The sequence below is a fragment of the Vollenhovia emeryi genome, unplaced genomic scaffold (assembly GCF_000949405.1).
Source record: "Vollenhovia emeryi isolate VEMERY1.0 unplaced genomic scaffold, V.emery_V1.0 DF939179.1, whole genome shotgun sequence".
In the NCBI taxonomy this organism is placed as follows: domain Eukaryota; kingdom Metazoa; phylum Arthropoda; class Insecta; order Hymenoptera; family Formicidae; genus Vollenhovia; species Vollenhovia emeryi.
Genome location: NW_011967187.1, coordinates 1,045,673 through 1,071,516, shown reverse-complemented (window position 1 = coordinate 1,071,516; position 25,844 = coordinate 1,045,673). Strand labels below are relative to the sequence as shown.

The 25,844-nt window shown below is 41.8% G+C and overlaps 3 protein-coding genes across 6 annotated transcripts; 1 reads left to right on the top strand and 2 right to left on the bottom strand.

The window, feature by feature from the left end:
* Positions 1 to 4,088: 4,088 nt before the first annotated feature.
* On the bottom strand, positions 4,089 to 8,721 carry LOC105563244 (thyroid receptor-interacting protein 6). Its single transcript, XM_012014677.1, has 7 exons — positions 8,320 to 8,721; positions 7,936 to 8,238; positions 7,727 to 7,865; positions 7,028 to 7,523; positions 6,285 to 6,622; positions 5,516 to 5,931; positions 4,089 to 5,432 (listed from the first exon to the last, which is right to left on the bottom strand). Exons 3-7 carry the CDS (start codon positions 7,859 to 7,861, stop codon positions 5,180 to 5,182), a joined length of 1,638 nt encoding a protein of 545 aa, XP_011870067.1. The 5' UTR covers positions 7,862 to 7,865; positions 7,936 to 8,238; positions 8,320 to 8,721; the 3' UTR covers positions 4,089 to 5,179.
* Positions 8,722 to 12,740: 4,019 nt separating this feature from the next.
* On the top strand, positions 12,741 to 19,071 carry LOC105563242 (protein Malvolio). 4 transcript variants are annotated; one of them, XR_001009022.1, is made up of 13 exons: positions 12,741 to 12,921; positions 13,171 to 13,491; positions 13,667 to 13,789; positions 13,912 to 14,138; positions 14,544 to 14,682; positions 14,756 to 14,917; positions 15,000 to 15,158; positions 15,242 to 15,292; positions 15,372 to 15,757; positions 15,837 to 16,047; positions 16,413 to 16,483; positions 17,581 to 17,743; positions 18,151 to 19,071. XR_001009022.1 is itself a non-coding variant. In XM_012014675.1 (13 exons), exons 2-12 carry the CDS (start codon positions 13,309 to 13,311, stop codon positions 18,022 to 18,024), a joined length of 1,737 nt encoding a protein of 578 aa, XP_011870065.1. In that variant the 5' UTR covers positions 12,741 to 12,921; positions 13,171 to 13,308; the 3' UTR covers positions 18,025 to 18,038; positions 18,151 to 19,071. The 4 variants fall into 4 exon arrangements, 3 of the variants coding, with proteins under 3 accessions (XP_011870065.1, XP_011870063.1, XP_011870064.1); XM_012014675.1 differs by lacking the exon at positions 17,581 to 17,743 and adding an exon at positions 18,000 to 18,038; XM_012014673.1 differs by lacking the exon at positions 17,581 to 17,743.
* Positions 18,669 to 23,496, bottom strand: LOC105563243 (prostatic acid phosphatase-like). Its single transcript, XM_012014676.1, has 7 exons — positions 23,169 to 23,496; positions 22,703 to 22,801; positions 21,557 to 21,979; positions 21,323 to 21,446; positions 20,472 to 20,683; positions 20,212 to 20,392; positions 18,669 to 20,080 (listed from the first exon to the last, which is right to left on the bottom strand). The coding sequence occupies exons 1-7, from the start codon at positions 23,265 to 23,267 to the stop codon at positions 19,944 to 19,946; spliced, it is 1,275 nt and encodes a 424-aa protein (XP_011870066.1). The 5' UTR covers positions 23,268 to 23,496; the 3' UTR covers positions 18,669 to 19,943.
* Positions 23,497 to 25,844: the final 2,348 nt, after the last annotated feature.

The following is a 25,844-nucleotide window of genomic DNA, read 5'->3' as shown; positions in this document are numbered from 1 at the left end:
ACATGCTACGGTATAACTTCTCTGGTGATCTCAGACTCGATATGCTAAAGACATTATATAGAAGCGAAATCTTTCCCAGTTTGATCGCCATGGTTCGCTGACCGCTCGAGGATCCTAATGAAGGATCGTCGTACGCGCAAAGTACGATATATTATTAATTATACGTGCGGAGGGAAACGAAGAGGCAGGTATACCTAGAAACGCTAACTCTTCTAGATAGATTTGCCTCTTTCTGTACTGTAGCAGAGAGTTAACAAAGATAAAACTTTTATCTTAACGTATACACGCAGACCACACACACACACACACACACGCATATATATATATATTATAGGTACGATACGTCATTTACATATATATATCTACGTTATATAATATACATATATATATACACATATTATATATCTATTACAGTATATCCGATGTTATATGCGTGATAGGCTCGACAAACCATGAATCTCGCGAGCAAGGCTAGATTAGTTAGCAAAAGATAGAATCGAGAGAAAAAAAAGGGGAGAAAATAACGTTGTTATCGTACAAAGACGATGTGTTGTCATGTGTTCAAAAATAAAAAAAAAAGATGACGCTGAAAAACAAAGCAGAAGGGTAACAGGGAGGCGAGATAGGGTTGATTTCATAAACGGTTGCTCAAGGCACTGCCACATCTCCATGATTTTTCGTTTTCCATTCCCCCACGGGGGTATCCGTACTTATAGTTTCTCTCTCTCGTTAGAGTAACCGTGAATCTATATTTCATCGCGCGTTTCGAGCGTAGAGCGGACTGAACAACTGGATTCCGTTATGCCTTTCGTTGACAAATTTCCGCGCTAAACGTTGTACATGTTGTAGCTGTTAAATATCGTGGAAAAAAAAATAATAACCGAGACCCGAGTACGAAAGATGAGACGCCCCGTATACCCAAGTGAAAATAAGATAAGATATTAAAAGAGGAGAGAAATAATAATAATGAATTAAAAAAAATGTGTCGGCTGTGAGCTTCCAAGCAAATAACAATAATTAAATTATTATAATATTAAAGGTTAAATAATATTCTACCTAATTGTTACGATGGTGGATTTCTTTTACCTGTAAATGTGAAACAAATTTGTTATCTCGTATCTCGCATACCGTAGCTATGATTGTCCATTCGGGAGAGAAAGAGAGAGAGAGAGAGAAAGAGAGTGAAAGAGCGAGAGAAAGAAAGAAAGAAAGAGAAACGATAAGTGAGAAAGGCAGGTAAGATTCGTAGCGCCGTCATGTGAATGCTGTGGCGCGTATTACCTGAAGACTTTGGCGACACCCGAACGGGTCGTGTCGGTACGTAGCTAGATACGAACGCGACAGACAAGGCCTAGGAGAAGGCGTAGAGATAATATCCGAGAGTGAGTTGTTATAACACAAGGAGATTAATTTATTGAAGAAGAAAAAAAAGAGAAGAAAAGCAAGAGTGCCTTCTATTTGTTTTCGTGATTGTATTGTTGAACATTTGTTGCGTTACGTTCTCCGAGAGCCTCTAATGTTGTTATAAGAAAAAAAAAGAGATGTTTGAAGAATGTTGTTCCTCTATTTATTTATTGATTTATGGGCACGTGTGATGCTAGTGCGCCCAAAACTGTAGCCCCCCCCCCCCCCCCAGCGAATTCGGAAGTGTGAGAGTATGTTGATGCTGTTGTAAAAGCGTTGTGATCCAGCGAAAGTACTATGTAACGAGAGAGCGAACTGTTGAAATGCAGAGCGAACGGAGTCGTGTCACGTCATGTCGATAAGAGAGAAAAAGAGACGTTACGAAGGAGGAACGGGTGAAGAAGTGTTGCGAATGCCAGTTGTGTGAATGAGTGTCGTAAGCAGAGGGAGGGAAAATAGAGTGAGAGAGAGAGTGAGAGAAAGAGAGAGAATGCAGCTTATTATGGCACCTAGTACTATACATAGGCGGAACATGAGAGAGAGAGAGAGAGAATATCCTCACACATGTAGTGATATGTGTATGTGTACATATCCATTGTGTGGGTGCCGTACGTTTACACATACGTAGGCACACGCACGTACGCGTGTATCGATATGTGCATATGCACATTATATATTGTGTATATATATGAATATATGCAATATATAATGCCGGAGCGAGATGAGACAACATATACCGAAGAATATATCTAGAATGTAACTGCGAAAGAGATACGCGTTATTTAGTCGTGTGTATTTGTGCTGGCGCGCGAATTTGGATAGGTGGCTGTGATTTATTGCGTGCAAGTACAGATTTATATGTGAGCAGTGTGGCTCGTGTATCTACTCACACAGGCACACGCATATTTCATATATATGTATACACATATACATATATATGAAATACGCGTATCTATTTAAGAGAAAGAGCGCTAGATTATTAAAAAAAAAAAAGTGCAATTCTATGTTGACTTTGGTACAACAAAGCTAACAAAAATCGAACGAATATTGTTAGATTAAAACGAGTATTACAAACCTGTGTGTACTAAATTGAACGTAGAATGGTGCTGTACTTGATTGGAGAAAATATATATTACACAAGATATATTATAGTTTTAATCTAAAGAGGATTAAAAGAAAACACAGAGGAGTCTAAGATAGACACCAGAGCTATGTGTAGTAAAGAGTATAGGATCTACGAATGTATCATACGCAACAAAGAGTGCAATTCGGATCGTGGAATCTCGTCCTGGCTCGTCCGGGCCGCATCCGCCGAACATCGACGTTGCGGCGGGCGAGATTTGAGAGAAACGCGAGCTTTCGAGACAATCCGTTACTAATTTATTTATTTTTTGAGAAGAGGGCTACGTTGCCCCGTGATACGAACACCGGCGACTTAGTACGGGGTATTATTAACGTGTGACAGTCTCTTTCCCGCAAGAGTCGACGGCGAAATTATTTGCACACTGGATACATCGGACGGTAACGAGTGTTTGTTACGTTTATTTACTGTGGACACAAATTCAAAATGCTTGTGGCTTGATGTAGCGATGCCGAATTATTTTCCTAAATTCGCACCGTCGCCAAATACATTGATGCGCAATGTATCCATCGTGGAATTATAATTTGATATACCTTCGTGTAGATAAGTGGAATCGGTAGTACGCCAGGAAAAAGCATAGAGAGGGGCGCGTTCCACGATCCACGTGTGCCGGTGAGACAAATTTATGTACTAATAAACATAAATTATACACAAAATGGCATACAGGTTATATATAATATATATCACAAAAATTATATAAGATTTAAGTACTCTATGGTAATAAAAGAAATATGTTACGCATAAAGAAAAAGAGATGCAAATATCTAAAAAGAGATGTTAATAATAATAAAAGACAAACATCTGTGCATAAAGATCATAGAGAAACAAAAAAAAACCATTAGTAAAGGGACGATATAGAGTGAATCTGCTGTAAATTTCTTCTGCAATTATATGATAATAACAAATATTAATGTGTACATATATACATCTGGTGTGTGTATGTGTGTGTGAGACTATGTATGTACACACACCATATGTCTACAGGTTGTATAATCGCGGACTTCGTTCTCGGTTACAGTTTTTCTCACGAATCCGAAAATTGGCTTTTTCCAAATGGCAATAATATTCCAACCATGATTCCGAAGACAAACATTTAATTGTGATTTTCGGGCAAACGAAGGCTCCGCAAACTCTTTTGTTTTTTATGTAATTTCAAGCAGCTCTAACGCAATAACGGAGACAAGTGAATATCGAACATTTAAGGTAATTGTGAAAACAGATGGTAAAGACAGTCGCATGCACGTAATATCGGATATCTTTTGCCAAGAGAAGAAAACTTGGAATTCTTGAAAAAGTCTGTAACTGGAAAGAAGTGCGGTAGAGCTTGAGCCACCGTGTATAACTATTAATAACAACAATCACAATAGTAATATAACAGTATATATTAATAGCAACTCTCATTGGAATAGCGAAACACGTAAAAGCTCGATCATAGACTGGTGTCATTCGGTAAGTGCAGACTAAGGATGCAGTCTACGTGTCTGCATGTGTAGTGAAACCATCGGACGGGCAGAGAACGGTCGGCAGAAAGCAAGTGTTACTCTTTGGCCATAAATAACAAACTGTATTTTTATTGATACTATAATACAGAGATCATATAAGTCTCTCCACGATGTAATGTCTTACCCATGCGAGAAGGCTCGGGAACCAATTACATCGCACAGTGCCAGGGATTTGTCTTTCCTTTCTCGATTAGTATCGAGGGATCCTTCTTAACAGATACGTTATGAGAAGAAATGGCACGCTTCCTCGCCGATATACCGATATTGTCATTAACAATCCTACTCCCCGAAATCTAAAATCTATCACTAAGTAAGTGCGATCGAAGCGGTATTTCCTGTCGACGACAGACTACACACGTTTAAATACTTTACGATATATCGAATACTTTACTAGAATCACAATGATAATCACATCTGCAGGAAAATTACCTCGGACGCGTCCAACTTACATCTATTATCAATTCGTCGACGTTATTCCGTAACGTACTGAGAAAATGCTTCGGTTATGGCAGTGACGGCAATTCTAGTGCATCAATCTTACAACTGTTAAAGATCAGTCGCGTATAAATGATCGCTGACAAGCGTTTTCTTTTCGCGTCAAATTGTAAAAAGGATCAAAATATGGACGATAGTATAATTCCCTTAGTCTGCTAACAGGTAAAGTGTCAAAAAATTATGGTAAATATATCGAAAAAGTGACCCAGTCCGATGGCGAAACTTCCATCGTTGTATGACTCCACCTGATATTAATTGGTTCTTTAACCCTTTTTTTTTTATTAATAAGGAGCTTTTCAATAAATAATGAACGAAAACCTTTCGAATGTTATTCAGGGGGATGACCTTGATAATATATGTCGGCCCGTCGGCGCTGGGTCTTCTTTTCGGTATAATTATCAAAATTGTTTTTCGTTGAAGTAATGGCATAGCAAATGTCGGTTTCGAATACATGAGATGTGAATAGTAGTAGCGGAATGGAAAAACCGTATATGCATAAAAAAAAGGCTCTATAATACCGTGTATATAGCGGTACTTAAATCGCTACACAGTTAATCACAACGATACTTGATTTAACGTTTCTCTTGTTACTCCCGAAGAGTTTCAACAGTGAAAATTGCATAAGCTCCCATATAGTTTACAACTCGGTCGTCATATGAGACGTTAAGGCTTGGACACGGGTGGCGTTGCAGCTTTTGCACAAAATGTGATCGTCCAGGGGGTAGCAGCCGTGTCCCTCCGAGTCGGATGACAATACCAATCCGCAATCCTCGCACTTGTAGCACTGAATGTGGAAGCTGCGATCTAGCGCCACCACTCGTATGGTCTCGTCCTGACCGGCCTCGGGCATTATAGGCAATTTACAGACGCAGCAACGCGGAGCGAATTTCCTGCGGGCGTGAAGAATGCGAACTAGCTCCCGGGATCAAGTGATAATTGAGGAAGCGAAAAATATGAAAGGTGATAAACTCACTTGTGGAAACACTGGATGCAGTGTATTTGATTCGTAGCGTCCACGGTGAACGGTATACCGTCCAAGCTCTGTCCACAGACTACGCAAGTGAAGCACGAGGGATGATACGGTTTGCCGGTAGCTCTCAATATTCGGTCCAGTATCGGTCTCGTGCAAACGCAGCACTTTTCCAGAGTATTGAGATAGTCCTCCTCGCAGTAAGGCTTGCCTTCCAGCGAGTAGAAGGGTTTCCCCTGTAGATTGACCTTGCACACGAAGCAGCAGAAGCAACTTATATGAAATACTTTGTCCATCGCCGAGCATCCGGTTCCTTCTCCCTCGACCTTGCGCCCGCATTGCGCGCAGATACCGTATATATCGCTGTCCTCGTTATTATCTTCCATCCCTTGAACCAACAGATCCGTGAGAACGTCGACCTGTGGATAAAATCAGTCGCTTAATCATAGACGCACGTGTTATTTGACTTTGTGTCAGATTATTCTACAGTTGTCGATCGACGAAATTGATCTTTAAATAAAATCAATTACAACCCTGTCTCTTACTACAGATAAATGAAATAATTTGCACGGGGCGTAACACGCGTAACGTTTTCATCCTCTCTATGCGTGAAGAATGTTTCCCGAAAGTCTGTACCTTTTAGTTACATCCTGTATAATTACTTCGGCTGCGATGATCGAGGTAAGCACGCGAGTGTCGCTTCTACTCATACCTTACAGCTCAACAAACTAAAGTATTTCGATAAATTTGGTCACGCGGTGCAGGTGCTCACTTCTTTAACGGGAGACACCTTGCCCTGCGGTTGAGTGGACGCGGCCGACCCGTAGCCGGAGTACATGGAGTAGTTGCACGACAATTGTGACGGCGGTCTGGGATTAATCGGCTCGTATATGGACTCGTACGTCGAGCTGGACTGAGAGCTCGGGCCGTAGATATCGGCGGGGTAGTTGCCCGATGGGAAATCGGTCTGGTATGTGGCGCGTCGCAGCTCGCTGTAGCTCGACGAGACCGGACTCGGTGGCGGGGGCAGCTCGTCGGGCGGCGGTGGAAACGAATTCCCGGGTACGCAGGCGACGTACTCGGACGGCTCCGGCGGCGGCGGCAAGTCGTCTGCAAACGGAAAGGTCAGTGAACCGTCGATCCAAAGGCTCGGACACACGGAGAGAATTTTCTCTTAAAATCGTGCAATCGTGGGACATGGCATTTTCAACAACTTGTATGAGTTTTCTGAAATTCTACCATACATACTAGTGAAATTTTGTCATATATCGGATCAAGATTGTCCGCGTCATTTTTTATCGCTGGTCAAATCTGGAATTTCATTGAACAAAATTTCAATGCGACGCTATGAAATTTCAGATTTGACCGATCACAGGCACAGGGTCATTTTCATCTTCTCGCGAAAGCAGCCCTGTGTACGCTCTCAAAGAGATTCAAACGCCGAATTTTCAATCGGTAACGGCATGGCTGTTTCAGAGTCCACTCGCCAGGGCCGCCTTGCAGCAAGATCCTTACCAGCCCCGTGCGCGGCAGGAACGTTGCAGTACGTGTTCTCCGTTTTGGGGTTCCACTGGATGTTACTGTATATAATCTCCTTGTCCATCTCGTACGGGTACTCGTACGCGGAGACCACCGTGGGTACTGGCGGCTCCACGTTGCTGTACACCGCATTTCTGGCCGCCCTGTTGGCGCGATCGTCCGCCACGGGCACCTGGGGCGCCGGCATGTTCCCGATGTTGGAGTAATAGTTCTTCTCGTCGTACCGGTACTTCGGCTCGAACTTGTCGTCCGGCTGACGCGCGTACAGAGCGTCGTTGTTCTGATAGAGCTTCGACGCCTCCTTGCCGTTCGCCGGCACCATTTGCGAGAAGTCATTCTTTATGTCCAGCGGAACGTACGGCGAGGGAGCGTTCATGTACAGGTTCGAGGTCTTGTCGCTCGACGCCGTGTTGTTGAGGACCGTGCTGTACGACGGCACAGGCGGGGCCTTTATGGTGTAACTTTGCGGTATCTGGAACAGACGCGGGTCCATTAAGGCTTAACCGTCAACGATCCCCGATCGATGGAGTGCTACTGAATGTATATCTCGTTACCGTTGTTGCATCCGTATTCGGGGATGCGTGCAAACGGGGGGGGCGGGAGGAAACACACTGCGTTAGCGTACATGACAGAGATAGAGAAGCTCGATCTAACAGCGAGGAGCTTGGGACTCACCTGGGGCTGCGATTTCTTCGGCTTCGGCGGCACCGCGGGCCCGACCTTCTTGCCGGGCTTGACAGCGCCCTTGGCCGCCTCGTCGCCGATCTGCAGACTCGCGATCTGCTGCTCCAGATTGCCCACGTTCGACATCCTTCTGCGAGACAACGGCGAGGTTAAGTTAGGCCAGGGGGGGGGCGGCCCGGCGGGGTTTGTCTCAATCTTACCTGACGCGAGCCACCGACTACCGGGGAGGTTCAAGCACGAGTCGCGGCGTCTCCGGCGCGGGACGGCTCATAAAAGTCAGGGGGAGCAGGTCCGGGGGCAGCCACTCGGACCCGAGCGAACCACGGCTTTGACAGCAGACGCGTAATGGCAACGACCCCTGCGCTGCGGCGCCTGCACGCGCACTTTCTACACTCGAGAGAGACGAAGAGAAAGAAAGGGAGGGAGGAGCGTGTCCGCTGCAGCCTCTCTGCGTCCTCACAGGAGCAAGAGGAGGTCGGAGTAGGAGAGCGCGGAAGGTGCCACTGAAAGAGGAAAAAAAAAACTGACCCCATGACTCACGAGACGTCGCCGAGGCTGTCACCGTCGCTTCGATCACGCCTTACCTCGCTCGTCGGGGCGTTAGCCGCCGAAGGATATACGCGCGCGACTCGGAAATCTTAAGGATCCTCTCTTCTCCGCTTCGCTCGGCGGGTCCGCTCGCCTCTGCTTTCTCTGCTCGACGATCGGGGCGTGAACGCGTGAATATCACGGGACCCCCCCTCGTTATCGGCGGCGACGCGACGTGACGAGGCGGAATTGTACAACGTCGCGGCCTCACGTTATCACCAGGCACCACACCCTCGCAACACCTGGCCCGCGAGAACGAGCCGGCGACGATTTCCCGGATTCCCGCGGCTCCGCCCACGCGAGAGACGCTCTCGCCGAGCACGATTCTGCGGATGCCGCGCGGCGGACGCGCGACCGTCGATGACTGCGTCGCGGACGTCGCGGTGCCCGCGCCGGTGAGAATCCGGAGCTGCTAGTCTGGACGGGCGGGATAGAGGAGAGCGTCGACGTGAGATGTGCGATGACGCATTCGCGGCCACTGTCATCTTAAGACCTTCGCGACCACTGGGACACGCAACAGTCCCGCTTACGTGCCTTGGCCCTGCGTATTCCGCATCCTCTTTTTTTTTTTTCATCGATAAAACCGCCTGCAAAAGATCTTTCCAGTCAATAAGTATCCTTGAAAAGCAATGTTTGTGGCACTCTTATCGATAAAAGAGCAGATCGAGACCGTTGCCTCTCTTGGTTCCTTGGGATGCTGGATGTGTCCTGTTAAAAAAAAATAATTATTATAAATGGAAGTATAGTCGTGAAAGGATTGAGAAACCGGAATCCCTCCAGGCGTTACGCCCAGTGAGAAAATGATTCGTCGGCTCACTGTCATAACTAATAATCAACCAAAATTTAATCCGGACCTTTTTAAGGTATAACTCAAATACAAACATAAACGCATTTAGGTCCTGGCAAGCTGGAGCCAATTAATATGTAATTTAATTGACTACCTCCAGCTTGCCAGGACCTAAATGCGTTTACGTTTGTATTTGAGTTATAACTAATAATTAAACACACGGAAAAAACAATGTAGCTGCTGTAGCTAAAACTTAGCAAAATAGGGACAGCTAATATTTTAGTTGTGATAGCTCAATATTTTGCTACTGTGCCTATTGTATTAGGTGCGACAGCAAACGGTTTGCTGTCGTAGCAAAATATTGAGCTATCACAACTAAAAATATTAGCTGTCCCTATTTTGCTAAGTTTTAGCTACAGCAGCTACATTGTTCTTTTCGTGCAATATATGGTAACACGCCAATGTGATAACTAATAATGTTCGGAAACACGTTGGGCGCTGAAAAACTCACCACGCGATAACCACTTATCTTTTTTTTCAGTAAAAAGAAGGAAAATTATCTATTTATATTATAATATGTTCGTCGGGCGAGATTAGACTATGTGTGTTCCGAGTATTCCGTCCGAGTTTTCCTCGTTTCCGGGATTACCAGGCTGAATCATGAGTGTCACGAGTTCTCGTTACTTAATGTCGTAAATGTAAATGAACGTGTCGTTCGAATGTCCAAAAGTCAATCATTGTCCACCTCTATGGGCGTAGATTAACTTACCAAATCTCGGTGCAATTTATTTTTATCTCTTTCTAGTTCCAAGAATTTGAGAAGGACAAAAAGTTAAATCAATTAAAGTTAAGCATTGGTAAAAGCGGACGTAAGTAATTTTGACAAGAAATGCCTGCAGTTGTTCGGTGATTATCTCGTCAAGTAACACCTACGTTATTTTGTTAACGCTAAGAGAATTAGTAATGTCTTGCTTAATACATGGAAAGAGAGTCTAAATATTAGAATGAACAGAAGATACGATAATACACTGGTCTCAAATTTTGCGTAAGCACTTCTGTAAGTTTAATTCCTGACTCGCCAGAAGTGTACATAGACAGGCAGAAATGCCTGGACATTTTTATAACGTATTCTATAACTATAGAAATGTCCAGACATTTCCTGCCTGTCTGTTTACGTACAATTTCATGGCAAGAAAACCGTCACGATAAAATCGAACAAGACCTGTTTTCTATTTATCGTTCACCTGTTTTTTCTTTATTCGATCACATTTGCTTGCCGTTATGCAAAAATAGAAAACCTAACGATTGCATAAGCGCTTAATTTAATTAAGGTCATTTGCATCTTGTATTTTATCTTCTTGCGGTAAACAACCGATTGAAAACAACAGCTTGTCGCGCATTATATTATCGCGCATTACATCGTACTTTGTACCATATGTTTCACTTGACGATCGGACGTGATGGATATTATAATTGTTTTCTATTTTCTACACAAAATCGAAGAAGTGGGTTAGCACGCAATCGCATATGTGTGTGTGTGTGTGTGTGTGTGTGTGTGTGTGTGTGTGTCATTATAGCATTACACATTTTATCGTGATTACATCATTCTATTATATTTTATGCTACAAAAAATTTTATATCTTGTATTAATTGTGTAATATTCTCTTATCTTTTAAAATTTTCCTCACCTACACATACAATATTAATTTTGTAGTATTCCCTTACATCATTTTGTTTCCCGGGATAGCTAATCATTGAGACTGTGTCTACCATTTATCTCTACGTGATAACTTAGTTATCGCAATTTTATTATGAATTATTTTAGTTTCGGCGTCGAATAGCGAGATAGTCTGGGAAAATAAATCGACTCCTCTTTAATATCTAATCATGGCACATTAAATGCCGGCAGATATCAATTTACGTGGCAATTGTCAAGTAATACATTATCTTTTTGCGATATCAGACAGAATATGTATATTTTTTTTAGAAAATATCTTTTCTAGACAACACTGCAATTCGATTTTGTGTGTTATCTAGCTGATAAGTTACAGTCGCTATTATCATTTATGGATCCTTCAAGACAATCGAATGGTGTTTTTTTACTGCTCGCAGTAAAATTTCCAGGCAAATTGCATTTTTAAGAGAAAGATATACTCAAAGACGTTTCTCTTAAAATGTTCTGCTCATAATGTAGATACATTTTATTGATTCCCTTTAGGGTTACAAGGCGTTTTTGAAGGAACGTGCCCAAACCTCTTATAACACCTCTCTCTACATCCACTTCTCTATGTGGCGATCGAACGAAAAACCAACAATGTTTTGTTTGGTTTTGAAACCCAGGTCTTCAGATTACCAGACCAGCGCACAATCCTCTGCGCCACGATCGCCACGATTGATCGAAATATATCTATATTATACACAAATTATATAAAGGAAGTCCCTTATGAAATGGAATCTTAATGTAGTGGAATAGCGGAGTTTTTGTTAAATTAATGGGCATCATCAGTTGAATCCACAATGGATTTATTGTCCTTGCAGCGAAATCTATTTAGGGGAAATTTTTTGAGTAACTGTAACTGCAACGCGTTACTTTCCAGAATTGGTAACTTGTAACTGTAACTATTAGTTACATTTTTAGCGAAAAACTGTATATTATATATTATTACTAATGTCGCGAAATGTATAAGATACCGGAACGGTGATGCCTATGCACGCAAATTGCGATACGCGCGTGGAAAATGCTTCTCCGTAATAGGAGAACGACGGGTGGGGTACAAGGGAATTTGTGAGAAGGACGCATTCCGCTTGTCGGCGGCGATAAACCCGGGGATCTCCCAGGATCGTGTCACGGCCTCTTTTCGTGAACCAAGACACGCACGCGGATCTTCTTCGGTCCGTCATAGAATGTGTCTCTTTTGTAATGCCTGCCATCACCCGCGCGCTCAGTGACGTAGCTAGGGCGAACAGGCTCCTCTCATCGTGGATGAACGTTTTTTTTTTCTGAAATGCACACAGCGGAATCAGAAGAGATGTCGGGATAACGTACGCTATAAATATATTACACGCGCACGCATACATATACACATTTATTTGTATGTTCGAGACTCGCCGGATTAAGTTAAAAATCACCATTGAAAGTCATAAGATAATTTCAATTAAAGGTCGATTAACTCTGTCCAAGACTCGATTTAATCGAAATTGAATCGCAGCCAATGTCCATTTTTATCAATACAGATTTAATCTCGGTTTAACGTACTTTTCATCTTTTCCTAGTTCTAAGAATTAATAAAAGATGAAGAATAGTAAAAAATTAATTAATAAATAAAATTCAATTAATCCAATCTACATTGATAGAAATGGACACGAGACACTTGTTCATCGTCCCTGATCTTTCCGCGTATCAAGCAAGAAAAATTATCCGTCTCATCCGTTCTAACAGAACACCGTAGACGTTTCGATAGAATAACCATCGTTAAAGTCAAGCGTTTGGTCGAGGTCGCTCCTCAATTCTTTCGCTTTCGAAACCGAACTCCACGTAGTCGAAGGCTCGTCGACGATTCCACCTGCTCCGGGATCTCGCTTCGCTACGCCCCTGGGCAGCGTCCCCTCCCTTCAACCTGCCACATTACTCGGCCAAGTTCGCGGCGTATGACTGACTCGCCGCATTCAACAGCTGGCCAGTGAGCGACGGACTGGTGGCGTATGATTCCTCGTGGCTCGCGCTTGATGATAAACAACACGCAGCAGGCCGTATCGATGACATTAGCGCAGACGTGATCCTCAGCTCCGAGCTCGTTTTTCCTTTCTCGAGGTGAGTCGTAGCTCCCTGTCCTCCCAGAGCGACCGTATACTTTCGGGGGCAGACACTCGACTACGCGGCGATCCCGGAGTTCCACCAAATTCCGCCGCTCCACCATTGTTCGTTCCTTGCGTTGTAACACTGGTAATGGTGATTAAACGAGGAAGCGCTCAATCGCTCTGCTAATAGAGTTTTTCGTGACGGTGTCGCCGTCTCTGACGATTATCTAATCTTCTCTCTTCCGTTCTCCCATGGCCGAAGGTCCGCTCCTGGTCCAGGCTCCTGGCTCGTCCCCGCTCGACCACTCGAATCTCCAGCTTCGTATGCCGCGGACGGGAAGCCGACTCTGCCGCCCCGTGAGTAGGTGTCCTTCCTTCTGGAGCGCCGCATCGATACGCCATGCACAACAGTTACGACGTGAAGCCCAGCGGCGGCGATGCCACCGTCACGACGGTGCCGCATCAGCGCATGCACGAGTCGGAGGCTGGCAAGGTGGCTGCCACCGAGAACACCTCCCTGGCGCCGAACAACAATCAGACCTACTTCGCCGACGAGAGGGTGCAGGTGCCGGAAACGGGACATGTGAGTGAGCCTTCGTAGCTTCGCACGTGACCGCAACGAGAATATGCGAGGCACAGCGAATTACGAAAGAATGAGATAACGAGAACACGAGTAATAAGAGCGCGCGGGACAGTCACAATGCGTGTATCTCGTCTCCATTTTGCTTCTTAACGCAGACTGTAATCCTCTTTCGCAGACGGGGTTTAGCTTTAGGAAACTATGGGCTTTCACCGGACCGGGCTTCTTAATGTCCATAGCTTATCTCGACCCTGGCAACATAGAGTCGGATCTGCAATCCGGAGTAGTCGCGAGATACAAGGTACGGCCTGCGAAACAAATAGTCGGTTTTAGTTTGACCTTTACTGTCACGCAATTTCTCGAGATTATCTTCTGTGTTTCTTTTGGTAATGATGTGCTCCTTGTTGACGTCTTCGCTTTCAGTTGTTATGGGTACTACTAAGCGCTACTATCCTAGGTCTCGTTATGCAGAGGCTCAGCGCGCGCCTCGGCGTGGTAACCGGTCTACATCTAGCAGAGATGTGTTACAGACAGTACAAAAAAGTACCTAGATTTATTTTATGGATAATGATTGAGATAGCAATTATTGGTAGCGATATGCAAGAGGTAATAGGAACGGCTATTGCCCTTTACCTCTTATCTAACAAAGCGTAAGTGCCCGATACGATTGTTAAATATTTGCCTTTAACACACGCAAGCCTAACGTGCACGAAACATACCTCGGAGTATCGAGGACATTTTAAAGCATCTTACGATTCGCGATTAATACCCTTCGACGTTGGACGCATCGAGAGAATCAATTTCTGACTAAATGCAAAATGTCCGGCGAATGAAAAGTATTTTGTATAACGTATGAAAAACGGGTCGTGATCCGCGCGTTTGCAAATCATATTACAGACATTATGTTACGTTAACGTCTTTTACTTTTCATGCGTTCCTTACGTCTCTTTGATTATGTCATCTTCATCTCGCGTTTCTTTACTTGTGTGAACTTGCAATCCTGAATAATCTAAATAAATGGGAGCGGGTTTGTGATAGAGAGAGTTGCGTTTCAGGATTCCTATATGGAGTGGCGTGCTTATCACGGTCATCGATACGTTCACATTTTTATTCCTGGACAAATACGGACTGAGAAAATTGGAGTTCTTCTTCGGTACCCTCATCATGATCATGGCTGTCACGTTCGGTTATGAGGTACATTAATTCTCTGGAAACACTTCGATCGCGCTGCTCGCACTTACGCTACCAATGCCTTTCGATGTTTCAGTACGTCGTTTCCGCGCCTTCTCAAATAGACGTCATAACAGGTATGTTTGTGCCATGGTACAATGGAATGAGTTACGACAATAAGGTACTGCTTCAGGCTGTAGGAATCGTCGGCGCGGTTATTATGCCGCATAATTTGTACCTTCACAGTGCCTTGGTCAAAGTGAGAATAATAAGCACGATGTAATATGTCACGATTGCGCGCGCCTCCTCAATATGCATGAAATATTTCCTTTTTTTTTCAGTCCAGAGACATTGACCGAAGACAGCCTGCAAAGATCAAAGATGCCAACATGTATTACTTTATTGAGGCCTGCATCGCGCTGTTTGTTTCATTTATAATCAACGTGTTTGTCGTGGCGGTATTTGCACACGGTCTTTTCGATAAAACGAACAACGATGTTGTAAGTACAAGTACAGTCATTCCAATTAATTGTAAGTAACTTCGGGCGAACGGTGGAAGTAAAATGTTCGCTCTATTTCGCAGTATAAAATTTGCGAGGCAAACAATTATACTCTCGGCATGGAGACCTTTGATGTAAGTACTTTTAAGACATTTAACTCTAAGCTCTGGTGTTCTTTAAACGTTCTCACGTATCCTTTCCTCTAAATTCCAGAGAAATGATAATACGACACTGAAAGCTGATCTTTACAAGGGAGGGATCTTCCTCGGCTGTTCCTTCGGTGCAGCTGCAATGTACATATGGGCTGTCGGCATTTTAGCCGCCGGGCAATCGTCCACGATGACTGGCACTTACGCCGGTCAATTCGCGATGGAAGGATTCTTGAACCTGCAGTGGGCACGATGGAAGCGGGTCCTCTTCACTCGAACGATCGCTATAGTTCCTACGTTCTTAGTGGCGTTCTTCGCCGACATGAATAACTTGAGCAACATGAACGATATCTTAAACGCTATAATGAGCTTGCAATTACCGTTCGCCACCCTGCCGACAATCGCCTTCACAAGCAGCGCTCAAATTATGGGTGAATTCCGGAACGGAATGTACGTAGCCTCGCCTTTACCTCTTAATTTTCAATACTTCTAGCTCCCTTCTTTACGTCCCGCACTGTCTGTATTGCAGACTAAACAAGATCGTGTCGACTGCTTTGTCGGTCCTAGTGATAACGATAAACATATACTTCGTAATACAAACTGTCCGAGAAGACCTGCCCCACCACTGGGCCATATACCTAGGCATGTCTATATACGCGATTTTGTATCTTATTTTCTGCGCCTACTTGGCTATCCACATGGCTGTGAGCATGGGTGCAACTTCTCTCGATAACAATTGGGTACGTATACTTGTGCTTACATTTGTAATGCGCGCGTATGCTTTGATATTATATTACGTCTTATAGTCACAGCTATCCGGCATCTTGATAATTATATAGAGATACATTTAAACAAACATTATACCTAGAAATACATTTAAACGAACATTGAAACTTTACAAAACATTTTGGCCCGATTCTGAATCCTCTTTTATGGATAAAAACGCCTCTAAAAGTGGCTAATAAGCCTACTGATTGGCTATAAGCCACTTTTAGAGATGCTTTTATTGCTAAAAGAGGATTCAGAATACGGGCCTTATCTTTTACAAATAAAATATACGACAGTCAATTCTCTCTAGTATTTACTATATTGTTTTCCATTTCAGTTTGTCAACAAGTACATTGGTACGCCCGTAAGTCCGACCCTCGGTATTTCGAATCCTGCCGTTTATGCCAGGTAAGAATTTTAGCGACAATTATTTATCGTATTGTGCAAGTTAATTGTGTGACTAAATCCGATAATTTCGCCAAGCAACGCTAGTCACGTGTTTGTCCTTACGGCGAAATTATTTTTAACCGAGAAATCGTGACAGAAAACTGTAATTTTGCATGTACTACTTACATACGAAATATTTGATGCAACTAAGAATAATCTTGTACGTAAAACTACTTGGTGATGTGGTGTGGTTTGTACATGTGCCTGTTTTGTGTCATATGCTTTGATATCAACTGTACATAATGTAAAAAAAAACCTTCGTAACGAAAATCTTATACGAAAGGAGTTTAGGCTGCAGAATGTGACTATGCAAATAAAGTGCATTTATCTACTGTTGCATTCGCGTTAAGTTTAAGTTACGAACGTATGTTCGTACGAAGCGTGATTGCAACAGACACTCTTAACTCGCATTTAGTTAAAGCTAGAAACGCTTAAAGTTACTTTAGAAGATAACGAATTTAGTGAAATGCATTTATAGACTGCTTGAACACATATTTTTCTGAAATTAACAGTTGAAGGGAAAGTATGGTGATTGTGGGGATGGTTTGAGTTTGTAACATTTGCTTGAAATGTAATTAAAATAAATAATTGTTAGAGATGAATAAATCGATTCATTACGCTTTTCATATCTTTTTGTGTAAAGAGATAACTGACTTCCCGTTGTCTACTAATAATAGAACGCGTTTGAATACTCACACTCCTCTGACTAAACCACACAAGTGAATTATGACTTGTTGCGTCAAATGTACTTTTAACTGTGAGGTATTCTTGTTATTATCCGAGAGCTCCATGCAGTAACAATTTTTGTTAAGAGATAATTTATTAACAAATTTCTAACTAACACTTTTTAAGTAGGTATATCGTATTAACATGTTTACTGTCATTACATTATATGAGCTCAATGCTGTCTCTTTAAGGGTTTTTGAATATAACTCATTAGTTAATGTTGTGCTTCAAATGTGTAAACAGATAATCTTTAAGCAAAGACAAGTGAATAAACTACGAAATAACGTAAGGTCCAGTGTTTTTACGTGATACAGAGTTCTGTTCGTTCATAGCTTTCACAATACATCGGAAACCTCGTTAAACGCTTAGTCGGCGTAGTGCAATTAAATGTGCAGTTGAGACAATATGTGGCCTTTGTCTTTCACAAACACGTGAAAACAATGTCGCGGAAAGGGGCTTGTATCATCTCTCGTGACGTCAGCATGATGCCCGATGGTACGTGTACGATCAACGAACGATATATTTTTATAATAAATAAACAATATGGTGCTTTTTATCACAAAGTTTTGCTCCGTCATCGTTACCGAAGGATAAGTTACTTTGGAACGTCGTTGCTCCTACCCTTCCGCTGTCGTTAATTTTCTCTGTTTCTTCATTGTTTCTCGTCTCTTTCTCTCTAAAAATAAATTCATGTATGACGAGTGATTAACCGAAACTATTTTCGTTGCATGCACATTTTAACAAACACAAGTCTGAAAATGAATTTGAAAGGCTGACTTGTATAACGAAGGTAAGAACGCTACGTCAAAATTCTGCTGTTACACACGATGCACGATTCGACTTAGATGCTTCCAGACGCGGTGAGACGTCTTAAAGTACCTTAAATGTGAAATATATTGCAGAACAAATCCAGCGTTTACTATTCAAGAGAGCGGCAGTTTTTCATCTTTACCAGAATGGTAACATCTTGACGAGTATATGTCATCACTCGGATAGGTAAACGATACGATGGGGACTGAAAAAGTCTATTTTCATTCGAATAATTTAAATAAGAGTTAATGTTTAATGCCTGATGCATCGCATAGACATTCCAGTGATAATATCATGTATTTAAAATTTTTTATCATATATATGAAGGCATGATAATTCAAATGTTAATTTTTGTGCAAAAACAACCGGTATATTAGCAATATTACGTAATCGGCGATCAACCTTTTTCTCATTCAAGTATTTTTTATTATAACGATATAGTTTTTAACATTATTAACACCTTGAAACATCTAGGTTGATTTTGCAAATTATATACGTCCATATATATATTTGGAGATACTGAATTTAGATAAATACATTAAGTTTTGTATCGATCCTCCATCCATAATTACCTAACTACGTACGATGTGCAAAGTAATGTAAATACTGGTTCGAATGAATTAATTTTTATTGGTCTGCATATAAAATAAGTAACGTATCCGCAATTTTTGTTCAACAGCAGCAGATGCGATAAGTTTTTTTTCGCGGATTACATATCACGCTATTGTTAGTAGTATCACAAAAATATTCCTAACAAGACGCACACTTTTCTCTTATTTATAAGTACTCTAAAGTAAGTCGAGACACGCACTTAGTCGCAGAACTAAGTTGTAAGATGGTCAATTTTAAAACAGGAACATGTTCCGTATATTGTAACTTAACCCGCAGATGTATAAAAATTAGAAAAAGATGTATTTTTACAAATGTACCGCATGATGATTTGAATAATTATTACCGCGTCTGTTTGAGATAACCGAGTTTCTGTAAATAAAATTTGTTTACGGGCAGTGTAATGCATTAGCTGTGTGTGTTTCTCTTTCAAAACTGTCATACCGAAGAAGCTCGCGAGAGGTTTAAGCTCGATACATCATGACTAGACAATCACTGTAATATCACATGTATCAGACAATTAACCGTAACAGTAGTTAAGTTGTGCTATTCCATGAAGTTTTGTTTCTCATAAAATTTGGTTGCAAAATTTGTTCATTGTATATCCCGCAGTATTAATTATTGAATATTTACTATATAATACATTTATGCATTTTTAAGTTTGGCGATATAAATCGTTATTACAAATATGCATGTTTTATAAAAGTATCCGATTTCCTTGTCTCTCTCGGTAGTCACAAAATAAAATAATTTTCTAAAATTTTGTCGTCCATATTTTATATTTGAATTTACTATTTCTTAAATTATCGATGTATATTACAAATCGTTATTATCGCGATGGTCGGACTTTGATCTTGCTCAGTTCTAAATAAGTTATTATTGTGTGAGAACAAGCAAACCAAAATTTCCAAAGGAATGTCGCGAATTCAATGCAGATGAAAATACATTGTTTAATAAAAATGAGCTAACGTTGTCATGATGTGATATAATAAACTACATAATTAAATATCACATAATTAAATCGTGTTATTCATTAAAAGAGCTTTTTTATAAAAAATACTTTTAAAATAAAATATACCAATAAAAGTTATTTAATAATTTCAGCAGTCAGATATATATATATATACTATATATCGAACATCTTTGTGTCAAATTTTAAGATTGTGAAAAAATGCCTTGCTTCATTTTATGGCAGGCAGCGATAACTTAACGATTACCCTATATTTTTTAATACTTTTTGCCACGTTAATTATTTTGGTAAAAAAAAAGAAACCCGTTATATGGCATCGTTGTAGCCATTGTACGCTAAACGAAAGTAATACTGTCTATGTTCTCTTGTATGTCGCCAATACATAAAACAGATTATTACTAGAACCAATAAAACTAGCATCAATGTGGACGATGTCAGGATTGCTGAAACAAAATAAAAGATACTAATTAAAACTTGAGATGAGCCATCTAAATAATTATAATTACACATAATGTCATCGATAGCCTTACATGATATAGAAAAAAAAATTACAGATATGTAATGTGATATTTACCGATGACATCGCTAGAACTTATGTCATTCTGAGCTGAGAGAGCAGGAATTGTACATTCCTTCTCCCAATCTTCAGGTACAACGTGTTTCGTTAAATTAATAAATTCATTTAAAGGGCATAACGTAGCGCAACCCGGTAATGTCATAAGTATCGGTTCTTCAGTGGTATTTTTGTAAGAAACCTAACGACAAAGAAAGAACGTGAGTACACCTTACAGAATGAACAAAGTATTTTGTACGAATATTAATTAAAATTCTTACTGTTACAAAAAACTCATTTTTCGAATTCGCCCTTAATTCCATGAGAATCATAGACGTGTAAGGTGGACAATGAGGCTCGAATAAGCCCAGAGTCATAAGCATATTCGCTATGGTCTCATCGTGAGCACTGTACATCCATAGCTTTCTGTCAGGTTGTAAAGTACGTTGCGCTTTCTTGACCATGTGATCTATCATTTCTCCAAGCAGTGGACCTGGCAATAGGTTTTCAAAGTTAAATCAATTACACAACAAACATCTTTGAAAATACATAAAAATAATAATATAGTACAATATTAAATATTAATAAGTATAAAAAACAAAGACTAAAAAGATTATTCAATGGAGACCTCGGGTGACAAAGCGGAGTGTAGGAAGGCCGCAGAGGAGGTGGCTGGACGACGTAAAAAGAATTGTAGGAGTAAAATGGACACGAGCAGCATCAAATGGGGAGACCGGGAGAAATATGGAAAAGGCCTATGTTTAGGAGCGGATGACGACAGGTTGAGAACGAGAGAAAAGAAAAAGACAAAGATTAATTAGACAAGGTGTCCAGTGACGTAGTTATACAAACTTTCTCGCAAGGATTGTAATGTTATATATAGCGGTTGATTTAGTCGATTTTAATAAATCATTAGAGTCTCGAACTTTTGTTACTAAAATAATATAGTAAAAAAATAGAAATTTAAACTAGCACAATATATTAGGTGCAATATTGGGGAATAATGTAAATCTATTCCCAATATTGGCCCACTATTGTAAGATGGACGCCTTCTCTCATTTAGCAATATTGATTTAATATTGTATCAATATTAGACCATCTAACTAAATTATTAATAAATGATTGATGTTACCTGATTTTAACCTTTGAAGTATCGTGTTGTATGTCTCTATCATAAAACTAAGTATAGCAAGAGGCTTCATTTTCTCTGGAAACACCGACTTTGTCCACTGCGGTAGAGTTTTGTTGTACAATTGCTGTAAGATTAAACCGAGGCGAGATTTATCGCGTGCTTACCCAAGCCAACGAGTAAATCGTGATACGCGACAATATAAACAACTGATAACATTCGAATATTTCGACGTACCTCGATGAATAAAACATCGTACAGGTGTTCAACTATTTTAAACGAATCTACATTATTCCCGGTATTCTTGCTCAAGTAGGCATAGAGATTCGCGTTCGCTTTATTTATGCGTTCCATTTCCGGCGATGATAACAGCTTTTCCAGCTCGTAGTTGTATCGCGGGCAGAGTTTGGTCGCGTGCAACACGTAGTCGTACTTTCCCGGGACGGTGTGCACAGGGATTGGCATCCAGTGGTTCATGTCCCAAACCTGGTTCCCCGTCGGCGGATAAAGGCCCGCGAGATTCGCCTCGGCCGACATCAGGGTGCGATCCACGTCTGTACTCTCAACGTAGATATCATACGGCGAGTAAATGTTGCTCAAGAGGTGGGAATAACGTTTCCTCAGCCAGCGTCCAAGAAGCAGGTGTTGATGCTTGCCAATCTACATTCCACAAGTTTAGCATCAGTAAAGTTAGCACGAGGGCAATGAACAAAGTAATCCTTACCCTAGTAGCACAATATATTGGCGCAATATTGGGAAATAATGTAAATCTATTGTAAGTTGGACGCCTTCTCTTATTTAGCCAATACGTCTATTTAGCAATATCGGTTTAATATTGTATCAATATTAGACCAATATTCTTATTGCATTGATAAATGTTGGCCAATGCACTTCCAATATAAATATAATATTATATAATTATTATCGTGCAATATTTGCGAATATTCCGTGGCCAATAACAATGCATTATGCTACTAGGGTAAGATCTATGCTCGCCAATCTACATGTTCGAGACGTCGAGCATCAGTAAAGTCAGCACGAAGACAACGAGAAAAAGTAATCCTTAAAATCTACTTAATATATTCGAACGTGTTGAGTGAAACTTGTCACATCTGCTGCGCCTGATTTACTCGACTTGTTGACGTGATTTATTACTTTTCCATTCTCCTCACGCGAATCTAATGTCAAACGATCGAAGACCGTGTCAGGGTCGATTTCACAATATTATGTTTTACTTTTACAAAAATGTTTACGAGAAACGAATATGCTTATGATAAGATAAGACTACCAGGAAAAATTATGTTAAAGGACAAAGCGCGTTCTCGCGTTACATGATGGCGACCGCTCGCGCCTACGTTTGTCGATCGCAATTGCCCTCCTTACGTTCGTTAATTGTCCATATGGAACCGGCCAGCACGATTCGTCCCTGTAAGGATCGTTCTTGTAAGGTAGAACAGGAGTCCTGTCCCCGTGTCGGTACAACTGTAAACGAGAAACGAGCTTCGTTACGTCTCCGCCACAAGTTTCGCGAGTCGTCATTAGACGCCGAGGCGAGTGATACAAACGCTTCAAAAACTTGATCGTAAATTATGCGTGAGCGGCGTTAAAAAAAAAAAAACTCGCGACACAAGCATAATAACGAGTATTTACGCCAAAGCGTAAAAACCTCTCGCTTTACGACGGGAACGGAAAACAATGTTACGCAACAAAAGGTGTTGAACTTGCAGTTATGTAAATTCAGCTGCGTAATAAAGCAACAAAAACAAAGAAGGAACGAGCGGCAAACTGTCAGAAACGCGTCCGCGCGCCGACGCCGCGCGGAACGGCGAGTCGCGCTTTGTTCGCTTACGACGTTCGCGAAGACGATCGTGCCCAGGTCGAGGTCGCCGGCGTCGGAGCTGCTGACGGCGAGGACGCCCGCGAGCACGAACAGCAGCCCGGTGCCCATGTCCGATCGCGACGATCTCCGCTTGGCGTTTGCTCGCGAGCAGGCGGCGGGTCGCACACGTGCCGATCGCACGTGACCTCGGCTCCCCTAGCGAACCCAGCCTCAGCGAGAGTCCGCACGCCGCGCGCACATTTGCACGACGATTACGACGACAGCGGCGCGTAGTCGAGGGGACGTCGGGCAGGTACGCGAGACCAAGCGCGCGCAACCCCGAGTGCACTCGGCAACAAAAGGATCTCCCCGCCCTCCCCCGGGCGCTCGCCGTCGCCACAGCAGTGCTCTCGGACGAAAGTCGCTGCATCCACCGTGGCCGGTGGTGGGGATATGGCGGGGGGGCGCTCTCAGGTTAACTCGCAGATATGCTCAGCTGACCTGAGTGCACCCCCCACCACATCCCCACCAGCGGCCACGGTGGATGCAGCGGCTTTCGTCTGGGAGCAGAGCGGTCGCCAGGACCGTCGCCCCCACTATCCTGGAGTCTTCCCTCCCTGCTCCGGCCGTCTCTGTCTCGCTCGCTCTCTCTTTTTCTGGCGGTCGACGGCGCAGAATGTTTCGCGTCTCTCTCTCTCTTTCTCTTTGTCTCAGCTTCGCTTTCATTGTTTACTCGCGGTCACGTGGTCAAGTGCAACGGGCGGAGCGCAGGGGAGGGGCAGCGCGAGCGAGGCGCAGTTTACGGCGGGAACAGCTGTTTTAGAATACATAGGGGAGCTCAATTATGCAAACACTGCGTACGTGTGTACGCGTGGCGAGTTGCGTTGCACGACGGGTCCTCGCAGAGTGGAGCGCCGTCGTCCCTCCGGGCACTTGACATTGAAACGTGGCGTCGAGTGAATCATCCGATGACTCGTCGAAGGCACAAACTTGCAAAGACTCGTAAAAAAACTCTTTCAGGCCTGGAGATGCGCAAAAACGCTGAACGCTCTTCATATTGCATTTCGATGCGAATAACGTAGCTTTAATAAACTCGGTCTTTGAGTTTGAGCGCCTCAAGGTGTTGTCTCCTTGTTGGATCCTGGGGGTCAATAATTCTGTATCTTACATACTGAGAAAAAAAGTTATTGAAATGACTAAATGCAGTTAGTCGGCAGTATTTCTTTAGTTCAAATATATATGTGTTTTCAAGTTACCATACAGTAAACCATACAGATGATTTATCGAAACACATTCTTTTTAATTGAATATTTTTGTGAATTAATAAATATTTGCTTGGCAGCCCGTGATCGCCGCACATAGTTGAATCAAGAAATATTTCTTGATCCGACACTTTTTTTCTCAGCGCAATATAGTTGAAAAGTGCTAAAAGTGAGCGGCTTTGTCTCCAAGGGGACGGCTATTCACTTTTAGCAATTTCACTATAGTGCAAGATGTAGAATTGATACCCTGATTTTTCGAAATTATTTCAAAAAAGTATGATTAAATATTGCCTTGGTATCAGCGAGAAAGTTGTGCGGTGAATACAGAATTGTTGCGGAAAAATATCGATCTCACGTTGGCGGAGAAAAATCGCTTAGAGAGAGCGAAAACGTATGCTCAGCAAGTTCCGTTCTTCTCTCGTAACTACCGGAGAGCTGTATTCTACTTATCTTACTGTAGATTTAAGCCTAAGAAAGTATTCCCACTGATTCACTGACTCGTGTACACATAAACGTGACTTGCTACTCATAAAGAGGACTAGTACTTTAGCTACACTTTCTACTTTGTTCTCTTTCTACTTTCTCTCCCCGTGGGAAAAATGTAGCGTCAAGAGGAAGCGGACGCTCTCACTGAAATTGCATGTCGACAATGACGAGCGATACTAGTTGTAAAAGAATTTTACTTAACGCAGCATAGCGATATACTAAAGTTAAATCCTGGTGGACAATACTAAAGTTAAATCCTGGTGGACAATAATTAAAAATTTGTATATTTCCACATTGCACGTATGTACATAAAATTGATCGCAAACGTTCGTTTGGTCTATAAATGCTCCTTTGAAACTAGAATCATCCGTTAAGAGTAATATTTATAATTGTTTTTCACCGCAGTGCCGATAGTGCACACTGTAAAAGTCCCGTTTTCTTTAAAAACCCACGTAATTTACACGTAAAATACATATAACAACTGACTATTGTACACGCTCGCATGTACAAAAGGATTTACTTTCCCTGTATTACAATCTGCAAGATTACAGAACTATATATAATACAATCCACCTTAAAAAACGTTAATATAACTATATCCTTCGTAGTTTTTTTTTTATACAGATTGTCCCGGAAGTCACATACGTCTTTCTTAAAGTACAAACATTTAAAAAGCGGACATGAGGAATCAAGTGATTCTATACATATCTAAATGTATTTTGCATATTCTTAAATATGCGATAAAGCATGATACACCTATATAGCATACGTAAGTGATAGACATTTTATTATAAAACAATACAAATCTGAATATATATAAAAAACGAGAAATATACCTTTTTGCATGTTTCAGGATGACATTTGTATTGTTTCATAAAAATGTGTAAAAAGCAAAATATTAAGCTACTCTTACTTAATAATAACTGCAGATACAAAAAGTGTCTTTCGAACTCCCCCC

Bases quoted from the DNA above. Each gene is read 5' to 3' on its own strand.
- LOC105563244 (XM_012014677.1), bottom strand. From the start codon at position 7,861: ATGTCGAACGTGGGCAATCTGGAGCAGCAGATCGCGAGTCTGCAGATC. The intron at 5,932-6,284 runs GTGAGCACCTGC...TTTTATCCACAG, and splicing joins AGGTGTCTCCCGTTAAAGAA to GTCGACGTTCTCACGGATCT. The intron at 5,433-5,515 runs GTGAGTTTATCA...TCACGCCCGCAG, and splicing joins TGCATCCAGTGTTTCCACAA to GAAATTCGCTCCGCGTTGCT.
- LOC105563242 (XM_012014673.1), top strand. From the start codon at position 13,309: ATGCACAACAGTTACGACGTGAAGCCCAGCGGCGGCGATGCCACCGTC. The intron at 13,790-13,911 runs GTACGGCCTGCG...CTTCGCTTTCAG, and splicing joins GAGTAGTCGCGAGATACAAG to TTGTTATGGGTACTACTAAG. The intron at 14,139-14,543 runs GTAAGTGCCCGA...GTTGCGTTTCAG, and splicing joins TACCTCTTATCTAACAAAGC to GATTCCTATATGGAGTGGCG.
- LOC105563243 (XM_012014676.1), bottom strand. From the start codon at position 23,267: ATGGGCACCGGGCTGCTGTTCGTGCTCGCGGGCGTCCTCGCCGTCAGC. The intron at 20,684-21,322 runs GTAACATCAATC...ACCTATTGCCAG, and splicing joins ACTTCAAAGGTTAAAATCAG to GTCCACTGCTTGGAGAAATG. The intron at 20,393-20,471 runs GTAAGAATTTTA...CTTTGTCGTTAG, and splicing joins AAAATGAGTTTTTTGTAACA to GTTTCTTACAAAAATACCAC.